This window comes from Rhinopithecus roxellana, chromosome 13, assembly GCF_007565055.1.
Source record: "Rhinopithecus roxellana isolate Shanxi Qingling chromosome 13, ASM756505v1, whole genome shotgun sequence".
Lineage (NCBI taxonomy): Eukaryota > Metazoa > Chordata > Mammalia > Primates > Cercopithecidae > Rhinopithecus > Rhinopithecus roxellana.
Window position 1 is genome coordinate 130246655 of NC_044561.1, and position 21099 is coordinate 130267753.

The 21099-nt window shown below is 45.7% G+C and overlaps 1 protein-coding gene across 3 annotated transcripts in view; it reads right to left on the reverse strand.

The window, feature by feature from the left end:
* Positions 1–21099, reverse strand: part of ATP9A (ATPase phospholipid transporting 9A (putative)) — a 173052-nt gene that overhangs the window by 58567 nt on the left and 93386 nt on the right. For all 3 annotated transcript variants that reach the window (XR_004052706.1, XM_030915035.1, XM_030915036.1), the window contains exons 12-14: positions 18544–18686; positions 17407–17519; positions 2317–2529 (exon numbers count right to left, since the gene is read on the reverse strand). Coding sequence is in view for 2 of the 3 variants with exons in the window: in XM_030915035.1 (XP_030770895.1) it covers positions 2317–2529; positions 17407–17519; positions 18544–18686 (469 nt within the window). In the remaining variant the exon portion in view is untranslated. The remainder of the gene's footprint in view (positions 1–2316; positions 2530–17406; positions 17520–18543; positions 18687–21099) is intronic.

The following is a 21099-nucleotide window of genomic DNA, read 5'->3' on the forward strand; positions in this document are numbered from 1 at the left end:
GTGGAGCTTGCAGTGAGCTGAGATCCAGCCACTGCACTCCAGCCTAGGTGACAGAGCGAGACTCCGCCTCAAAAAAAAAAAAAAATACTCATTCAATTTGTCCCACAAAATATATGACTGCCTACTTGGGGCCTCCCAACAGCCCCACTGTGGGGGTTCCATGGCACAGATCTAGAGGCACAGCAAGCCTAAGTAACTGCCCAAGTGTGACGCTGGATCCCAAGAGTGAGTCACACGCTATATACTGTGTCACACAAGCCTCCTCCCTAGGGGCCTGGGGCTGCTGTCTTGTTCAGCACTGTCCTCGCAGTGCTAGTCTACTCAAAAGTATCTCCTGAATTCATAAACCCAATCACGCCACTTCTAGAATTATAAGGTGTAAGGATGTTCATTGCAAAATACTTACAAATATCACTGCTAAAAATTAGGAATAACCTAAGTTCCTACAATATGAGAAGTTCCAATTGTGAGAATCGTTAAGATATTATAATGGGCATATGCACAGGTAGCAATTCTTAAAGAATGTTTTTAATAATATTCAAGATGGTTGGAAAACAGAAATGATAAAATAGTAAGCGAAAAAAGGAGGATACAAACTATATCTATAGGAAAATTCACATTTTAAAAAGTAAATTAAAAGATATTGAAAGGTGGCCAGGTGCTATGGCTCACGCCTAAAATCCCAGCACTCTGGGAGACAGAGCCGGGAAGATCGTGCCACTACACTCTAGCCTGGGCGACAGAGCAAAACAGAAACGAACAAACAAACAAACAAACGACACCTCAACAAAAAGACAAATAGACCAAGTAAAAACGGGTAAAGGATATGGATAGACATTTTTCCAAAGAAGATCTACAAACAGCCAATAAGTACACGAAAAGATGTTCAACATTAGGAGCCATCGGGAAAACACAAATCAAAACCACAATGAGATACCACTCCACACTGACTAGGACGTCCAGAATCCAAAGAACTGACAGGAACAAGTATTGACCAAGATGTGGAGAAATGGAAACTGTCATACGTTGCTGGTAGATACATAAAACAGTGCAGCCACTTTTGGAAAACAGACAGACAATTCCTCAAAAGGTTAACTATAGAGTCACCATACGACGCTGCCAACCCACTCCTAGGTATATACCCAAGAGAAACAGAAATCTACACCCACTCAAATACTTGTACACAATTGTTCATAGCAGCATTATCTATAACAGACAAAAAAAACCCAAATATGCATTAATTGATGAATGGATAAATAAAATGTAATATATCCATAAACAGATTATTATTCAGTTATAAAAAGGAATGAAGCATTGATGCATGAATGCTTGAATTCATGAATGCTTGAAAGCATGAACGGATGAATCTTGAAAACATTACACTAAGTAAAAGAGGCCGATCACAAAAGGCCACCTATTGTATGGTTCCAGTTGTTTGGAGTGTCTGTCATAGGCAAATCTATAAAGGTAGAAAGTAGATTAGTGGGTGCTTTAGGGCTGGAGGAACGAGGAAGAGAAGGGGGTACAGCAGGAAAGTGGGTATAGAATTTCCTTTGCGGTGATAAAAATATCCTAATTTGATTGTGATGATGGTTGTTAAAAAAAAAAAAAAAAGCCCCAAATATACTAACTATACTAAGAAGACATACTGACCAACGCAGTGGCTCACACCTGTAATCCCCAACACTTTGGGAGGCCAAGGCGGGTGGATCAACTGAGGTCAGGAGTTCGAGACCAGCCTGGCCAACATGATGAAACCCCACCGATTAAAAATACAAAAAATTAGCCGGGTGAGGTGGTGGGTGCCTGTAATCCCAGCTACTCAGGAGGCTGAGGCAGGAGAATCGCTCGAACCCCGGAGGCGGAGGTTGCAGTGGGCTGAGATCATGCCACTGCACTCCAGTCTGGGCAACAGAGTGAAACTGTATCTCGGGGAAGAAAAAATAAAATTAAAAAGTCATACTTTAAATGGGTAGATTGCAAGGAATGTGTTTATCTTAATTAAGATCTTAATTATTTACATCTTTTTTAAAGAATGTGGTTTAAATGGGACCTTGTGCCCCCGTTATGCTGGCCTTTTGAGTTACAAAACAAAATCTCTAACTTTCCTAATTTAGGTTATGCCTCAAGTCCAAGGCTATTCTTTTTAGAGGAAGAGCAGTTCTTTCTTGTATTTGAAAATGTGTCTCCCAGCAGCCCTGCACCATCCTGGCTCCTGTCTGCCCTGACACATGGCTTCCTTAGAAAACGCCTAATTCCAGCACAGAGAAAACAAGCAGGGCCTCCCCAGGCCTTGCCACACCTGCCCAGGTTTACCTCATCGGGGCTGGATGCCTGGTACACGCGGCAGGAGTCTTCGTACTGCTTCTCAGCCTCAGCCTGGTCGGTCACACCATTGGACTCGTACACAGGAGTCACGTTGTGGCAGAGCGCGATGGCCTTCACGGCTTCGTGCACGCGGCTACTCATGGTCCGTCGGACCTTGGTGGTGAGCGTCGGGCCCTTCTGAGCGGGTGGGTCCTGGGATTGCTACAGGAAGGAGAAATGAATAAAGAAGATGACCAGAGGCAGGAATGATGTGGAGAGTGTGGAAGAACAGCCGTGCAGCTATTGCTTTTCTTCTACTGTTACAACACACAGAACTCTTAGGTATATCTACGATGATACTGCAAATAAATGACATGCAATTTTCAGGGTTTGTCATTTATGCTTGGCCAAAAAAAAAAAAAAATTAAAAATAAACAGAGGGAAAAATTATAATTTAATGAACGAAAATGATTCTACCTGCAGACTGAGTGAATCTATCTTCCCTGGGGTGGTGTCAGGGGCTTTTTATTTATTTTTATTTTTTTCTTTTTGAGACAGTCTCGCTCTGTCACCCAGGCTGGAGTGCAGTGGCACAATCTCGGCTCACTGCAAGCTCCACCTCCCAGGTTCACGCCATTCTCCTGCTCAGCCTCCCGAGTAGCTGGGAATACAGGCACCCGCCACCACGCCTGGCTAATTTTTTGTATTTTTAGTAGAGACGGGGTTTCACTGTGTTAGCCAGGATGGTCTCGATCTCTGGTGTCAGGGGCTTTTGACAGAATGAGGACCCCACTGCACTGAAAGGGATCCTGGTAGTTCAGAGCAGGGCTTCCCCACTTGGGTACTCCTATGTTGGGGGACATTATAGGGTGTTCAGCAGCATCCCTGTCCTCCAGCCGCCAGATGTGCTGGATGCCAGCAGCACTCCCCTAGTTGTGACAAGAGATGTCACCAAAAGTCCACTGGAGGCCAAAATCATCCTCGGCTTAGAACCACTGTTTAAGCTCACAATCTTCTTGGTTTACAACAGAAGGCAACAACCTCATCGGGTACCCTATGCAAGTAACAACCATCAACAACAAGCAACCCAGGGCAGTCCAGCAAGGCGTCAGGAACAGCCGGAGGAAACCTTGGCTGGATGGGACTCACTGCAAAATGGCACCTGGCCCTCCAGTGAAGCTAGACTTTCAGGAGTAATGGTAACTGTGCTCAAGTTTTGCCTTGCAGGCTGACTTTAGACCCTGGCTCTTGCCTGAGAGGCAGCTCCGTGGCACACACTGGCCTTCTCCATCCCTTCCTTTACAACTGGCAACACAGCTCAGCCTCTGAAGGGCCAGGAATGGGTTAAGTCCTGGAAAAATGGCTTTGAGCAACACGGTAAAAAGAGCACTGAAGGGAAACCAAAGCTGAGCCTTATTCTTGGATGGGTGGTAAGCAGCTAGGAGACCTGCAGCAAGCGATGCCTGTTCTCTGAGCGTTTCCTGTCAATGAGAGGAGTGAACTAGAGGTGGTTTTCAATCCATGCTCCACACTGAGCCCCAGGAATCCTGAGAAACCCACTCAGCACCACCAACTGCAGCAGGATGGGAAACGCCGTCTGCAGCTCCGTTCCTGTGCCACACATCAGGTGCCACCTATGCTTCCTTTTTTTTTTTTTTGAGACATGAGTCTCACTCTGTCACCCAGGCTGGAGTACAGTGGCATGATCTCAGCTCACTGCAATCTCCCCCTTCTGGGTTCAAGTGATTCTCCTGCCTCAGCCTCCCAAGTAGCTGACATTACAGGCGCCCGCCACCAAGCCCTGCTAACTCTTGTATTTTCAGTAGAGATGGGGTTTCACCATGTTGGCTAGGCTGGTCTCAAACTCCTGACCTCAAGCGATCCACCCACCTCAGCCTCCCAAAGTGCCTGGATTACAGGTGTGAGCTACCGTGCCTGGCCCCTACCTAGGCAAGGATTCTACTGCTTTAGAGTATAATGAAAATTAAGACCACTGCGGGAGAGGGGGAGGAAAGGCACTTAACAATCTACGGCTCATTGTTCAACACAAGTCATATACCCTCACATCTGATCAGCACCTGCCTGCGTCTCCAGCTGTCCCTCATGCCATCTTCCTCCTGTTCCCTCCACTCCAGCCATGCTGGCCTTTCTGTTCTTTGGGCACTGCCAAGCTTCTTCCTGACTGAAGGCCTCTGCACTTGCCATGCCCTCTGCCTGGAACCCCATCCCCCAGCTCACCGCAGGGCTGGATTGCTCAGTCTCATCATTCAGGCCTCAATTCAACTTTACCTCCTCAAAGAGGCTCTCCCTGGGACCCCCGGTTCATGGCACTCTGCTTGCCTTCCCACTGCAAGTCACGTTTCAGCAACACCGTGTGTTACTCTCTTCATTGTCTGAATTGGCCTATTTACCTGACAGTTCCCTCTCACTAGACCACAGAAACAGAAGGCTCACCTGAGTGAGTTACTCATCACTGTATTCTAGTACCCAGGGCAGTGTCTGGTATGCAACAGATATTTGCTGAACAATTAAACAAATTAATAACTTAATATTCCCAAGGTGGTGGGGGGGGCCTTAATTGACATGAATTTTTTTTTCATTTTCAAGAAGAAACAACTATGAAATCAACATCAGTTTCAGATTTTAAATCACAGATTTAGACAAAGAGTCACCTACAACAGTCTTATTGAATCCACAGCTAACTGAATCATGGAGGCTAGAAATGTGTATGGAGTTACCAGATTCTACATTCTATTAAAAACATATTCATACAATGGGAGAGAAGTGATCTGATCCTTTAAAATGAGTCGCACTTTACACCCATGACACCCGATTGCCCAAAATAGAGAACAGATGGGTTACAAGAAACAAGAAAACGACTTTCATTTAATTTTTTAATACTATTTTTAGTAGTAGCATTAGACTCCACAGGTAATTAGACAATTACTAAATTATTCTGGTCACTGCGGGGACACAGTGCTCTGGCTTCCTGCTCTGTTAACCTCTGGTGTCAGGAGCACACGAGTTTCACTTCCAGGCCAAAGGGCACTGCATGGTAACAATAATTAGAGTAATGAATCAGAACTCCGGTTTAAATGAATCATTATTTGCCGAGTGCTGTTAATTATAAAGAATTTAACTCTAAAATTATAAAGAAAAGATTTACAGAAAGGTTCTCTATTGGAGAGACTAAATTGAGAACTTTTTTTTTTCAATTCTGTAATTTATGTTCTAGCCACGAACATGTGTCTTCATTTCTGTCCGCATTCCTCAGCACCTGGACCAAATCGTTATTTAACATTAGGTGCAATAACAAGACCTTTGACAAAGTAATTACTGTTTTTGGCAAGTTTCAGTAACCACGAGTTTAAATGAAAAGCTGTACCGAGGGCATCCTTCATGAATTTCTGGATTTTGTAAAGCAATCTGATTTCATGTCTACAAAAGACAAATGCTTCCACTAATATTTCAAACATGGGATAACACAGAGCCACGGGATTTTGTATTCCAGGTGAAACAACTCCCAAGCAAGGCAAAAAGAGAACCACAGACAGTCAGATGTTCGCAAAGGCCTCACTTGCGGCTCAGGGGACCATCTGACAATGAATGAACTGGAAGACAACTATGATAGCCTGACCAACATCACAGGCCACAGGTTCAATGCCTCCACCCACATACCTTTATTTCTCTCTTAAATTAATACTTTCCCACCTTTCCTACTAAAATGTTCCAGGAAGGAGAGGAAATAGTCATTGGTGCTGAAACTGCTTCTTTTAATTGTCAAATAAAGTCTTCTTTGCACACCAAATGGTCATACACATACATCCTTAAGGCACTGAAACTGACCAGGGGCTGTGTTTGGATGATGCTTGTCTTAGCTCCAGTCTTCAAACATCCTCACATTCCCCATATGGAAAAGTTTCACATTGTACAGTGTTTATCTCTAACCTCCTCCCCATAGGCCCTTTAACCTACACACATTTCTTCTTACTTAGAAAATACCAGGGGAAAACAAAAACAGATGTGGCATCCACAGAGGCAGGTTATGACTCTTTTTGCCCTGGGGAAAAACCACTGGTCCCCTTATGGAGGGAGGGAGGGCAGAACAGCTCCACACAAGGTCAGAAGTGACTTCAGAACAAGCACAGGTCACTACTGGGAGAGGAATTAAGATCTCCAAATACAAAGGGCCCTGACTTGGGCCGCTGGGTGGGTGTCTCGGATCCTATAAAGCCCCCAAGTCATTTATAGCATCCCAGCCAATAAATGAGACACCAAGGCAGGGAAAATAGGCTTCCCGTTCCCATTAGTAATCCACAGCTAGGGCCATTTCCCGACAAGAACTCCAGCCTGTATTACAGAAAAGATTAATACAAAAATTAAGCATTGAGTCACCAGAATGCCAATTTTCTTTCCAAATGCAGTTAAAACCTCACCACATATGGGGATTCACACTATTAATGGATATTAGGAATGGGCTGCAGTTGATTGAAATACATTTTTTTTTTTTTTTTGAGACAGGGTCTCACTCTGTTGCCCAGGCTGGAGTGAAATGGCATGATCACAGCTCACTGCAGCCTCAACCATCTGAGCTCAAGTAATCCTCCTACCTCAGCCTCCTAAATACCGGGGACCACAGGCATGCACCACCATGCCCAGCTTTTTTTCTTTTTTTGGTAGCGATAAGGTCTCATCTATTGCCCAGGCTGTTTTCTAACTTCTAGGCTCAAGCCAACCTCCTGTCTCGGCCTCCCAAAGTGCTGGGATGACAGGTGTGAGCCACTGTGCCCAGCCAGAAATACACTATTAAAGATAAGGAATTTCTGGCCGGGCGCGGTGGCTCAAGCCTGTCATCCCAGCACTTTGGGAGGCCGAGACGGGCGGATCACGAGGTCAGGAAATCGAGACCATCCTGGCTAACACGGTGAAACCCCGTCTCTACTAAAAAAATACAAAAAACTAGCCGGGCGTGGTGGCGGGCTCCTGTAGTCCCAGCTACTCGGGAGGCTGAGGCAGGAGAATGGCGTAAACCCGGGAGGCGGAGCTTGCAGTGAGCTGAGATCCGGCCACTGCACTCCAGCAGTGAGACTCCGTCTCAAAAAAAAAAAAAAAAAAAAAAGATAAGGAATTTCTGTCATAACCCTAACCTGCCACCTGAGCCATCAAAAAAGCTCAGAGCTGATGACTCATTCACCTCAAAGGGCCACCATCACAAAGACAGGCTCAGAGCTACTACCTCCAAATGAATCAGCTGAGTTACAGGCTGATTAAGTGACTGAGTAAATCCAGTGTTTACTGTTGTAGAGCAGACATCATCATGCAAGACAAAGACAATACATTTCAATGTACCCATATACCACCATCATTCTCAACTTGGATGATTTTGCCTCTCGTTTGGTCATGTCTGGACACATAGTTGGTTGTCACAACTGTGAGGGGACAGGGGTGCTATAGGAATCTGTAGCATGCTGCCAAACCTCCTGCAAGGCACAGGACAGCCTTCCATGACAAAGAATAATCCAGCCCCAATACATCAATAATGAGAAGCCTGATAGCCACCGAAACTGTAAATCCAGGGCTAGGACCAGGGCAAGTTAGTGCAGCTGAACTGTGCTAGCGCAAGGTTGGATCTTGCCTTCATTTAAAATTTCAGTATTTCGTTCTTCATAAATTTTTTGCACTTGAGTTTTTAAAATACTGCACTGCGCCAGGTGCGGTGGCTCACACCTGTAATCCCAGCACTTTGGGGAAAGACGAGTGGATCACCTGAGATCAGGAGCTCGAGACCAGATGGCCAACAGAGTGAAACCCCGTCTCTACTAAAAACACAAAAATCAGCCAGGCATGGTGGCAGGCGCCTGTAATCCCAGCTACTCGGGAGGCTGAGGCAGGATAATTACTTCAACCTGGGAGGCAGAGGTTGCAGTGAGCTGAGATCGCGCCACTGTACTCCAGCCTGGTTAACAGAGCAAGACTCTGTCTCAAAAAAAAAAAAAAAAAAAAAAAAAAATTTCACCAAAATGTGATTTGCTTTATTTATTTATTTATTTTTTTGGTACCCGGTTGAATTTGCTATGTGAGTTCCTCACTTGTCTTACTCTAGTCTGGACTGTGTTATGAAACCATTAAAAACCTTGACAAGAGTGAAAAGAAGGAAATTAAATAGTGTTATTCTGGCAGTGGTTCTTAACCAGGAATAACCAATAAAGATTTTTCAAAATATACACGCCAGGCGCAGTGGCTCACGCCTGTAATCCCAGCACTTTGGGAGGCTGAGGCGGGCGGATTACCTGAGGTCAGGAGTTCGAGATCAGCCTGGCCAACACGGTGAAACCCCATCTCTACTAAAAATACAAAAATTAGCTGGCGTGGTGGCAGGCATCTGTAATCCCAGCTACTCAGGAAGCTGAGGCAGGAGAATTGCTTGAACCCACGAGGCAGAGGTTGCAGAGAGCCAAGATCACACCACTGCACTCCAGCCTAGGCAACAAGATCAAAAACTCCGTCTCAAAAAAAAGATTATTAAAAATATGCATACTTAAGATCCAGACCCAAAGAATGCAGTAGAGCCCAGGCGTATATTTATATTTATATTTTTTAAACTTTACAGGCAATTCTGGTGGTCAACTCTAGTTTAAAAAGAAAGGAATATGATGGGTTCTCATTGAAAAGAAAACACACACACAGGGAGAACTAAAGAACACATCTGGCCGGGCGCGGTGGCTCAAGCCTGTAATCCCAGCACTCTGGGAGGCTGAGACGGGCGGATCACGAGGTCAGGAGATCGAGACCATCCTGGCTAACACGGTGAAAACCCCGTCTCTACTAAAAAATACAAAAAACTAGCCGGGCGAGGTGGCGGGCACCTGTAGTCCCAGCTACTCGGAGGCTGAGGCAGGAGAATGGCATAAACCCGGGAGGCGGAGCTTGCAGTGAGCTGAGAACCGGCCACTGCACTCCAGCCCGGGCGACAGAGCGAGACTCCGTCTCAAAAAAAAAAAAAAAAAAAAAAAAAAAAAGAACACATCTATCCAGACACACAAAGGCAGAGTATTTGGCATTTTGTCCACCCAAGTGTTAATACTGGTTACTGCTGAATGATGTGAATACAGGCGAATTCGATGTTTTGTCTTTGTGCTTGGCTCTATGATTTATTTCTTCTGCAAAACAACTTTCATACTTTTTTTATGAAAAGTTTTTTGAATGAGTAAAAAATGAAATAAGCTCCATGTCCCAGAGAAAACCACACTGACCAAAAAAAAAAAATTCTTCCTCAAGAGAACATAAACTCGGTGGCTCACGCCTGTAATCCCAGCACTTTGGGAGGCCGTGGCAGGCGGATCACAAGGTCAGGAGATCGAGACCATCCTGACTAACATGGTGAAACCTCGTCTCTACTAAAAATACAAAAAATTAGCTGGGCGTGGTGGCGGGCACCTGTAGTCCCAGCTACTTGGGAGGCGGAGGCAGAAGAATGGCATGAACCCGGGAGGTGGAGCTTGCAGTGGGTGGAGATCACGCCACTGCACTCCAGACTGGGAGACAAAGTGAGACTCCGTCTCAAAAAAAAAAAAAAAAAAAGAGAGAACATAAACTGAACTTTGTATCTGTTTTCTGTGGATGCAGAAAGAAAGAACGCTCTCTGGCAGTCAGTACTGATGAACTGAGTGCATCCTGTGCACATATGTTGTGTGCAGAAAAATAAATCACAAACTCACACGCTCATAAAAAAAAAAAAACTCAGTAAATGAAAAATGACAGTTCACAGACCAAAGTATGTGAAATAATCCCAATTACAGTTTGTTTGAGACAGTCTTGCTCTGTCACCCAGGCTGAGTGCAATGGCATGATCTCAGCTCACTACAACCTCTACCTCTTGGGTTCAAGCAACTCTCCTGCCTCAGCCTCCGGAGTAGCTGGGATTACAGGCACTCACCACCACGCCCGGCTAAATTTTGTTTGTTTGTTTGTCTGAGACAGAGTCTCGCTCTGTCACCCAGGCTGGAGTACAGTGGCACAAGCTCTGCTCACTGCAACCTCCACCTCCCGGTTCAAGCGATTCTCCTGCCTCCGCCTCCCACGTAGCTGCGACTGCAGACGCATACCACCACGCCCGGCTAAGTTTTTGTATTTTTTTTAGTAGAGACAGGGTTTCACCATGTTAGCCAGGATGGGCTCGATCTCCTGACCTTGTGATCCACCCGCCTCGGCCTCCTAAAGTGCTGGGATTGCAGGCGTGAGCCACCGTGCCTGGCCTAATTTTTCTATTTTTAGTAGAGACAGGGTTTTGCCGTGTTAGCCAGGATGGTCTCGAACTCCTAACCACCTTGGCCTCCCAAAGTGCTGTGATTACAGGTATGGGCCACTGAGCCTGACCCCTGATTATGATTTAAAATATGAATTTATGTGTACAAAGCAGGCTACAGAAACAGGCAGATGTGCTGGCCACGTGTCTCTGGAGCAGGGCACCACAAGGCTCCCATTTCCTGAAGTCCTTCATGTTTTCCTCAGACACATCTATTAACAAGAATTCAAGATATTTCCACTTGCTGGGAAGAGTAAAATAAACTACCACAAACTCTAGGTAATACAGACTAGTTGTCTTCAAATATTTTGATCATATAACATATTGGGAAAATTTTTTCTTTTCTTTTTTTTTTTTTGAGATGGAGTTTCACTCTTGTTGCCCAGGCTGGAGTACAATGGCACGATCTCGGCTCACTGCAACCTCCACCTCCCGGGTTCAAGCGATTCTCCTGCCTCAGCCTCCTGAGTAGCTGGGATTACAGGCATGCACCACCACGCCCGGCTAATTTTGTATTTTTAGTAGAGACAGGGTTTCTCCATGTTGGCTCAGGCTGGTCTTGAACTCCCGATCTCAGGTGATCTGCCCACCTCGGCCTCCCAAAGTGCTGGGATTACAGGCGAGAGCCACTGCGCCTGGCGGGAAAAGTTTTTCAAGTACCTTCCATCTATATATATTGATCTTTGTATAAATACTGTCTTGTACTACTGAACATTACAAAACAAGAAAGGAAATTCTAAAATCCTATGATAAAAATGAAAATCAGGGCTGGCTGCAGTGGCTCATGCCTGTAATCCCAGCACTTTGGGAGGCTGAGGTGGGCTAACTGCTAGAGCCCAGGAGTTCGAGACCAGCCTGGGCAAATGGTAACACCCCTTCTCTACAAAAAATACAAAAATAAGCCAGGTATGGTGATGCATGTCTGTGGTCCCAGCTACTTGGGAGGCTGAGGTGAGAGGATCACCTGAGCCTGGGAGGTCAAGGCTACGGTGAGCTGTGATGGCACCACTGCACCGTAGCCTAGGTAAGAGAGTAAGACTCTGTCTCAAAAAAATAAAAATAAAAATAAGTAAAGCAAAATGAAAAACAGCATTTCTCACACAATTAGCTGGTATCTCAAAATAACATATACTCAGGGTAAGGAGCACTGAGAATTATAGATTTAAACTTAAATTTCTGTTTTTTTTTTTTCTTTTGAGAGGAGTCTCGCTCTGTCACCCAGGTTGGAGTGCAGTGGCACAGTCTCGGCTCACTTCAACCTCCGCTTCCCGGGTTCAAGCTATTCTCCTGCCTCAGCGTCCTGTGTAGCTGGGATTACAGGCGCCTGCCACCACGCCTGGCTAATTTTTTTCGTATTTTTAGTAGAGACAGGGTTTCACCATGTTGGTCAGGCTGGTCTCGAACTCCTGACCTTGTGATCTGCCCTCCTTGGCCTCCCAAAAGTGCCAGGATTACAGGCGTGAGCCACCACGCCCAGTCTAAACTTAAATTTCAAATCGTCATACCTGTTATTCAGCTACAAAAAGGAATAAAGTACATACACCTGCTACAACCAGGAAGAACCTTGCAAATACTCTGCTAAACGGAAGACGGGCCAGACACAAAAGGTCACATATTGTGTGATTCTATTTACAGGCAATGTTCAGAATAGGCAGATCCAGAGACAGAAAGTAGACTGACTGCTGCCATGAGCTTGGGGAGATTGAGCAGGGGGGTTGGGAGCTAAAGGGATGTGAGCTTTCTTTTTAGGGGTGACAAAAATGTTCTAAAATTAGACAGTACCAATGTTTGTACACTGTTGTGAACATATTAAAAACTACAGAATCGCTGGGCGCGGTGGCTCACGCCTGTAATCCCAGCACTTTGGGAGGCCGAGGAGGGTGGATCATGAGGTCAGGAGATTGAGACCATCCTGGCTAACACTGTGAAACCCCGTCTCTACTAAAAATACAAAAAATTAGCCGGACGTGGTGGCAGGCGCCTGTAGTCCCAGCTGCTCAGGAGGCTGAGGCAGGAGAATGATGTAAACCCGGGAGGCACGTAAACCCGGGAGGCGGAGCTTGCAGTGAGCCGAGATCGCGCCACTGCACTCCAGCCTGGGAGACAGAGTGAGACTCCGTCTCAAAAAAAATAAATAAATAAAAAATAAAATAAAAAATAAAAATAAAAACTACAGAATCACATGCTTAAAAGAGCAAATTTTATGGTTTTTAAATTGTATCTCCATTTTCTATTAAAAGTACTAGTAAATGGTCAGGCATGGTGGTTCAAGCCTGTAATCCCAGCACTTTGGAAGGCAGAGGCAGGCAGATCATCTGAGATCAGGAGTTCGAGGCCAGCCTGGCCAACATAGTGAAACCCCATGTCTACCAAAAATACAAAAAAAAAATTAGCCGGGTGTGTTGACACATGCCTACAATCCCAGCTACTTGGGAGGCTGAGGCAGGAGAGTCTCTTGAACCCGGGAGGCGGAGTTTGCAGTGAGCCAAGACAGCACCACTACACTCCAGCCTGGGGCGACAGAGTGAGACTCCGTCTCAAAAAAAAAAGTACCAGTAAATGAATAATCCAGGGGAAAAATCACAAGTCCTTAGCTGGTTATGGTTTTCTCTCCTAATGTGTGGGCCATTTTCTTACTGTTTACTTGGCCTTGTATTAATAATCTGAAGCTTTCCTGCAGGAATCTTTTAAAACCACCTGCTCTCTTTATGAGGCCAGTTTAGTTCAATCACATCCTTAGAACAAGTCACCTGGACACTCATAAACTGCGGCCTACATTTCAACACTGGAAAAATAAACAACTGTAGAATTCCAGCCCCTTCCTCAGGACACCTCAAGGACCGGACCTGACAAGTACCTGTCTGATATATGGAGTGAGGGCCCCTGAGTCAACCTCAATACCATTAGTAAGATTTTAATTTTGCATTAATTTTAGAGATGAAATTGAAATGTAAAGAGGCGCTTCCTGTACCCCGGTGGGTCATCTTGCAAGCTCTGCCTTGGAGTCCACAGGTCTAGATACCCATGCTCTGAACAGAGGTGAACCTCAGTTTCAAAGCAGCTGTTCTCCAATGTGTACTCTAGAAACACCTGGTTCACCTGTTAAAACTGCAGGTCTGGGCACAACTCCTTGTGCTCCTGACTCGGCCCAAATGATCTGGCCCAGGGGTTCCAAAGGCCATACTTTAAGAAACACTGGGTCGGGCATGGTGACTCACGTCTGTAATCCCAGCACTTTGGGAAACCAACGCGGATGGATCACCGAGGTCAGGAGTTTGAGACCAGCCAGGCCAGCATGGTGAAACCCCGTCTCTACTAAAAATACAAAAATAAGCCGGGTATGGTGGCAGGTGCCTGTAATCCTAGCTACTAGGAAGGAAGGCTGAGGCAGAGAACTGCTTGAACCCGGGAGGTAGAGGTTGTAGTCAGCCAAGATCACACCACTGCACCTCAGCCTGGGCAACAGAGTGAGACTTTATTTCAAAAAAGTAAAAAAAGAAGAAAGAAAAAGAAGAAAGAACCACTGGTATAAGAACCCCTTACGAAGCTCTAAAGGTGGGAGGAGTGACTGCAATGGGTGCGGGGTGGTGGGCATATCCTAAGGTTAGATAGTTGGGATGGTTCCACAGCTGTAAATTTACTAAAAGTCACCACACTGTGTATTCAACATGGCTGAACTTTCAGGTATGTAAATCATCCCTCAATAAAACTGGTTTTAAAAAAGCATGCAAAAGCTTCCATATGTCCCATCACACACGTGTCCCTCTGCTTATGACAGGATTTTTAGACATCATGAGAGAAGGATGCACACAGCCTCACTTGGGTAGGTCTGTACTGGAATTCTGAGCTCACCCCAGCCTCGCAAAGACCTAACCCCACAACACACAGCTATCTGAGACTCAAGGCCGGGATGGGCAAACTGATTTACGAGCTTCCCCTAAGGAAAGAGTATGAGGTGGGGTTCACGGTAAGAAGTGTGGTTTTCTAAGTTTCAACACTTTACAGAGTGTTATCTGTGACAAGCCAAAAATGAACCATAAAAGCTAAAATACACAAATATCCTGAGATGGGACGGCTTCCATCAACACCAGGAGCTCTTAAAAATACCAGCAACATGGCATGGGTGTAACTCCCACCGGATGTACACACCGCCACCTATGAAGCTGTCTAATATAATCATCAAAATTCAGCACAGCTGAGAGGGGGCTGGGAGCAATACAGACATCTAGCTGGGTGCTGATATGCATGTGAGTTAGGTAGTGACAATCCAATCAATGAGCCCCCCAAGAAGGAGCCTGGTGGGCATTTGGGGTTGGTGGCTCCGAGGGAAGGGTCTAATTTAAGACACAGAAATGAGGCAGCTCACCCTACCTGGAAGGCTGAACTGCGGGAAAGGGGAGGGGATGAAGACCAAGGCTAGATCCCATTGGAAGTCTCAGACCCCGCCACGGAGTTGATGGTACCAAGAGGCTCCCACGCTCCTGAGAGGAGAGCAAGAAGGAAAGCCGGGCAGCTACTGTGCAGGGGGTCATGGCAGACAGGCGAGAGAGGGTTTCACCTTGCTGAGTGAGTGAGAAGGGATGAAGACAAAAGGCCAAAGGTGGCTGGGCACAGTGGCTCATGCCTGTAATGCCAACACTCTGAGAACCTTTGGGAGGTGAGAGGATCACCTGAGCCCAGGAGTTCAAGTCCAGCCTGGGCAATACAGTGAGAAACCTCGTCTCTATAAAAAAGAAACCAAATTAGCCAGGAGTGGTGGTGCATACCCAGTGCACACTTGTAGTCCCAGCTACCTGGGAGGCCGAGGTGGGAGGATCGCTTGAGCCCAGAAGTTCGAGGCTGTAGTGAGTTGTGCCTGCACCACTGCACTCCAGCCTAGGGACAGGGTGAGACCCTGTTACAAAAGAAGCAAGGGAGGGGAAGGGGAGGGGAGAGAAAGGGATGTGGGAGGGGAGGGATGGGAGGGGAAGAAAGGGAGAAGGAAAAAAAACGAAAGGCCGAAGGGTCATCTAGTGATCGGGTGGGAGCAGGTACTGGAGAAGGGGCAGTGGCTCTCAGCTGGGGTGACGGGGGTACTGGGAAGGAGGGGGTGGCATGCACTGAGACAAGGAGCCCTGGGAGAGAACAGGTTTAGGGGATGAGGGAAGAAAGTCAGGAGGGGTCCCAGGTATAGCATCCTTATGAGCCACGTGCAGCGATGCCAAACATTCAGCTATGTTATAATCCAAAGCTCCAGGTCAGGCCTAGAGATGGAGATGGAGACAGAGCCATCAGCATCCATGGAGCGATGGAAGCAGGGTGAGGGGCCATCCGGGAAGCAACACAGCAGGCTCCAGCACTGAGCCCCAGAGACACCAACCCCAAATCACCACACAGAGGAAGACGGTCAGAGAGACAGAAAGGAAACAGGGGCTGTGCGGCTCATCCTCCCTGTCCAGGGAAGCTCCTCGTCATTTCTTAACAGTGCTAAAGTACATATTTGAAAAAGGTCCATGGATCCATTTGGAGACCAGCCACGACACCTCCCCATAGAGCCTGGAACAGCAATAAGGTCTTTGTTGCTGGTTGTAGATGATGACACGAACTGTGTCAAGTCAGCTCTTCTAACTTAACGTCTACTCCCACTGTCACACTGTCCCCTGCTCTGCCATTTTCAGGAGACAGCCTGGAAATCCAGCCCACTGACAAATGTTCCAGAAAATTAAATGTCAATTATGACCGTATCAAGAAGTATTCAGGGATTCTGCTTTAACCTGTACACAGAGATAATTCATTCATATTTCTTACTGGTCTTCTGACTATGGAAAAGGTCTCTATTTCAATGAATTTAAGCAAAATATGACCTCCTTATTCTCTTGTTATCTCCAAACAAGTGCTGCAACATGCAGCTGGTCTAATGTGGTCTGGCTCAGCCTTGGATGTGCCTCAGAATTAGCAAGGGGTGTGTCTGTCTTACTTTTAAAACCCTAAGCCACGCCCTGCCCTAAGTCTTAATGAGTAAGAATCTCCAGGGTATCAAGCCCAAATAAATGTCTCTTGTTTTTGCTCTGTTTTGTTTTGAAACACCACCAGCAATTCTGACACACCGCCAAGATGGGGACCCACCGGTCTAACATTTTAGGAATAGGAGGATATGTGCCAGTAGTACTTTCTCTGAAAAATGACTGGTTTTGGAAAACTTGGTAGGAAAAATAAAGGCAGGAACAGATAAGCTGCAAGTCATCTCTGATAAACTAATTGCTTCCTCATGATTGTTGAGTTGAATGTAGATGAGAAAGCAAAGGTAATAACGTCCTGATTATTTCACAAGCAGACCATTTGTTATTGGTGTTCTGGCTCACAGCCAGGGAAAGGGAAAACATCAACATGGTCGTAAACGTGAAGTATAATCAACCAGCAGGTTCCTTCTGGTTCTATCTATTGGGCATATACTTTTCTCACAGGTTTTTCCTAATGTCCATTAGCACTTCAGTGGAGCAGATTAGCCCAGAAGATGAGGAAGGTGAGGAAGGACCCCAAATGCAATTTTATTCAAAGTGTAAAGGAAGTGTGGGTGTCATGGGTATAGAAGGGAGGTATTGGGGAGTGACTGCTGATGGGTAGAGAGTTTCTTTTTGGGGTGAACATAAAATCGATTGCAGTGACAGCTGCTCAACTCTGAATATGCTTTAAAGAAAAACAATGAATTGTACTCTTGAAACGGGTGAATTGTACAGTATTGTGAATTATATCTCAATACAGCTGTTAAAAAAATGTCAAGGAATTGTTTTGGGTGTTGAAACGGAAGGCTTTACCTGGGTGTAAATGCTGAAGATGTGGCTTTGCACTTCGTCCATCGAGTCGAGGCCGTAGGCTACTGTTCCGAGATGGAGCCGTTTGAAAACCATCTCGTTCTGGGTAAGAGTGCCTAAAACACGAGACAAATGAGTGGCCGGCCTGTCTCTCAGGATGTTTGTTATTATTAATAGTAATGACAGCTGCCGTCTTTGGAGAGTTTGCTGTATGTCACACACTGCGGTCAGGACTGTCCCTGCTGGGGTAGACGCCTGCAGCATTTTGCCTGCCTAGAATCCCATTCCCCTTTTGAAAACAGCTTCCTAGGTTTCCCAGGGGAAATTAACCACACCACGCCCATTCCCTAAGGTGGTCCAAGAGGACTGTCAATCAGGGGCCTGGCCCATTCCGTTGGCCAGGAGGGTGACAGATGACACACTAGAGCAATCAGATTCTATCTTGAAAGATTCTGACCCTCGAGTAGAAAGATACATCCCCAATAGCAGAGCCCTACAGAGACCACCTGGAGGGTCCTAATGCTGACTTGTCCAGAACTTTCCTGGTTGCTCTCCTTCCAGAAACCTCACTTTTCTCTGATTTGGTAAGCTGCCCAGGATCTTTGCATTAGTTTCCCTTCTACCCCATGGACATTAAGTGGTAGAGATGAGGCTTAAACCAGATCTTCCCACTCCCAATCCTTGCTCTTTACCACTATGATAGCCTAATGCCTTGACAGGCGCTAGGCTGTGTAGCAGTATCAGGGTGTGGTCAGAGATCAGGCCTGACTGCCTGAGTTAAAGCTTACTCCGGCTACTATGCGCCCGTGACAAGTCACTCACCCTCTCTGGGCCACATTTCCTCATCTGCAGAAGGGGGAGAGAAACACTACCTAACTCAGAAGGTTCAGGTGGGGACTGAAGGAGTGACTGCCCTGAAACTCCCCAGAACTGTCCTCTGCACATAATTCGCCCTCAGTAAGGGTTTGCTGCCGTTAAAATCATCTTCATCACCAAAGAATCTTCATCAAAAGATGAGGAGAATAAAATAGCAGCAACACGCATTCTCGTATGTCCAGAGAGAGCCCAAGAGTCTCAGCCAAAGCCCTCAGGCACCTCCTCTCACCGGGAATCCTGTGCAGGTCCCAGAAAGCGGCTCACCTGTCTTGTCGGTGAGTAAGTACGAAATCCTGCCCAGCTGCTCGGGAATCGTGCTGGAGCGAACCACAGTCCCGGGGATTTTCGAGTCCCTTCGAATCACCCAGCTGTACACGATCTTGCCCATGTCCAGGTTCACGCGCAAACTAGTCACAAAACCAGGACAAACAGGTTAACAGGACAGATGTAAGGCTCCTTGTATCTTTATAAAAACATGGACTCTAAACACAGTGCCATCGCATCCGGACTCACTCCCTGCGGAAGCACACTGCCGGAGGTGAACGCAGACTCAGCGAGATCCAGAACCACCGTCAAGTCTCACATAGAACAAATCCATTATCGCCCCGAAGCTCATGTTATGGACCGAAGTCACTTAAAATACAGAAAGGGTAGTGGTTTCCATCTCACCTTTTAGAAAAATTACTGATCCCTTAAGCTAATGTATTTTGGATGCTATATTCATTTTTTTAATTGCGGTAAAATATACATAACGGAAAATTTACCATTCTACAGTACTGAGCTGAATTCACATTGTTATCAGCCATCAGCATCATCTACCTCCATAACGCTATCATCTTCCCAAACTGAAATTCCACACCCAGTCAACAGTAACGCCCCATTCCCCACACAACCCTAGCCCCGGCAGCCCCTGGCAACCAGCACTCTACTTATGTTTCTACGAATTGGACTACATTGTGTGTGTGTGTGAGATGAAGTCTCACTCTGCTGCTCAGGCTGGAGTGCAGTGGTGCTATTTCAGCTCACCACAACCTTTGCCTCCCAGGTTCAAGCGATTCTCAAGCCTCAGCCTTCAGAGTAGATGGAATTACAGGCACGTGCCACCATGCCTGGCTAATTTTTTGTATTTTTAGTAGAGATGCGGTTACACCATGTTGCCCAGGCTGGTCTCAAACTCCTGGGCTCAAGCGATCCACCTGTCTTGGCCTCCCAAGGTGCTGGGATTACAGACGTGAGCCACCACACCTGGCCAGAACTTAACTAACTTAGATACTGCATGTAAGTTGAATCATACACTTTCTCTGGCTTTTTGGGGGGTTTATTTGTCTGGTTTATGTTGCTTAGCATAACATTCTCAAGGTTCACCCACACTGTAAGGTGCATCAGAATTTCCTTCCTTTTGAAGGCTGAAGACTATTTCATTGTATGTATCATATTCATTTTGAAATTTAATTTTATTGCACCAAGTAAACAGAAGTCTTCAAATTAATTGATCATCTTATAAACTAATCAAATTGCTTGCCATTTTACTGGCTAGCCCTGGGCCATATGAAGAGTCGATTCACCAATTTTTACTCACGTTACAGACAGAACTTTGAAGGCTACTCTGTCACTTAGATCACACCATGAATACTTGTTTGGCTCGCAGTCAAGTTACTAATATGAATGTATTTATCCTCTGAATCCACCATCTAGAGCACACTGACTTGGGCACAATCCCCCTGTCTTTGTCACACTGTTTTACACAAAACCACAATCTCTGTCCCCAGAAAAAGACAAATTCTCACCAAGATGATCTAAATATGCAAAATAGCAAGACAAAATATAAGATAATATATCAAGTATAAAAGAGAGTATAAGCACTGAAAGTTTCAGGGAAAAAGATATGTAGTTTAATATTTACTGATTATTATGGGGGAAGAGTAGAAATAGAACAACATGGGGAAAAGCAGATTGCTAACCCACAGAAGCTCTAAAAAATGACATGCCACACATGCAAGTGATGAGAAATGTTATTCAAAACATACTCTGCTCCAATTTTTTTGTAAAAGCAGATTTTGGTAGACCAAAATCCCCTTTTTCTAAAGTAAAAAGCACTCTAGAAAAAAGTATATCCCAAAGTATTAACAATGATTATCACTTGGTAGTGAGAGCAGAGGTGATTTATGTTTTATTCTTTTGCTAATACAGGTCTTCATTTTTTTCTACTATGAAAATCTATTATTTATATCACTTTAAAAAACCAGGTCAGGCACAGTAGCTCATGCCTGTAACCCTAGCACTTTGGGAAGCTGAGGCGGGTGGATCACTTGAGGTCAGGAGTTCTAGACTAGCCTGGCCCACATGGTAAAACACCATCTCTACTGAAAATATAAAAAATAGCCAGGCATGGTGGCAGGAGCCTGTAATTTCAGCTACTTGGGAGGCTGAGGCAGGAGAATCGCTTGAACCCAGGAAGTGGAGGCTGCAGTGAGCTGAGATCACACCACTGCACTCTGGCCTGGGCAACAAAGCAAGACTTCATCTCAAAAATAAAATAAATAAATAAATAAATAACCATTTATTCAACCTCCAAATCAGGTAGGCAAATGATTGGTATGTGCCACCAAGCTTTCATTGCACATCTACAGCAGATACTGCTGTCAATCACAACACTATTTCCCTTTGAGCCCATATGCAGGCTCAGAATCAACAGAGCAGTCCCAACAGCCACTATCAACCTTGCAGAGCTGGCTGATGACAGGAGTTCTAAATGACATCCCTAGTATAGACTGCTCAAGGCAAGGAAAGATCTCTGATTCAAGAAAGGGTGGCTTGTGG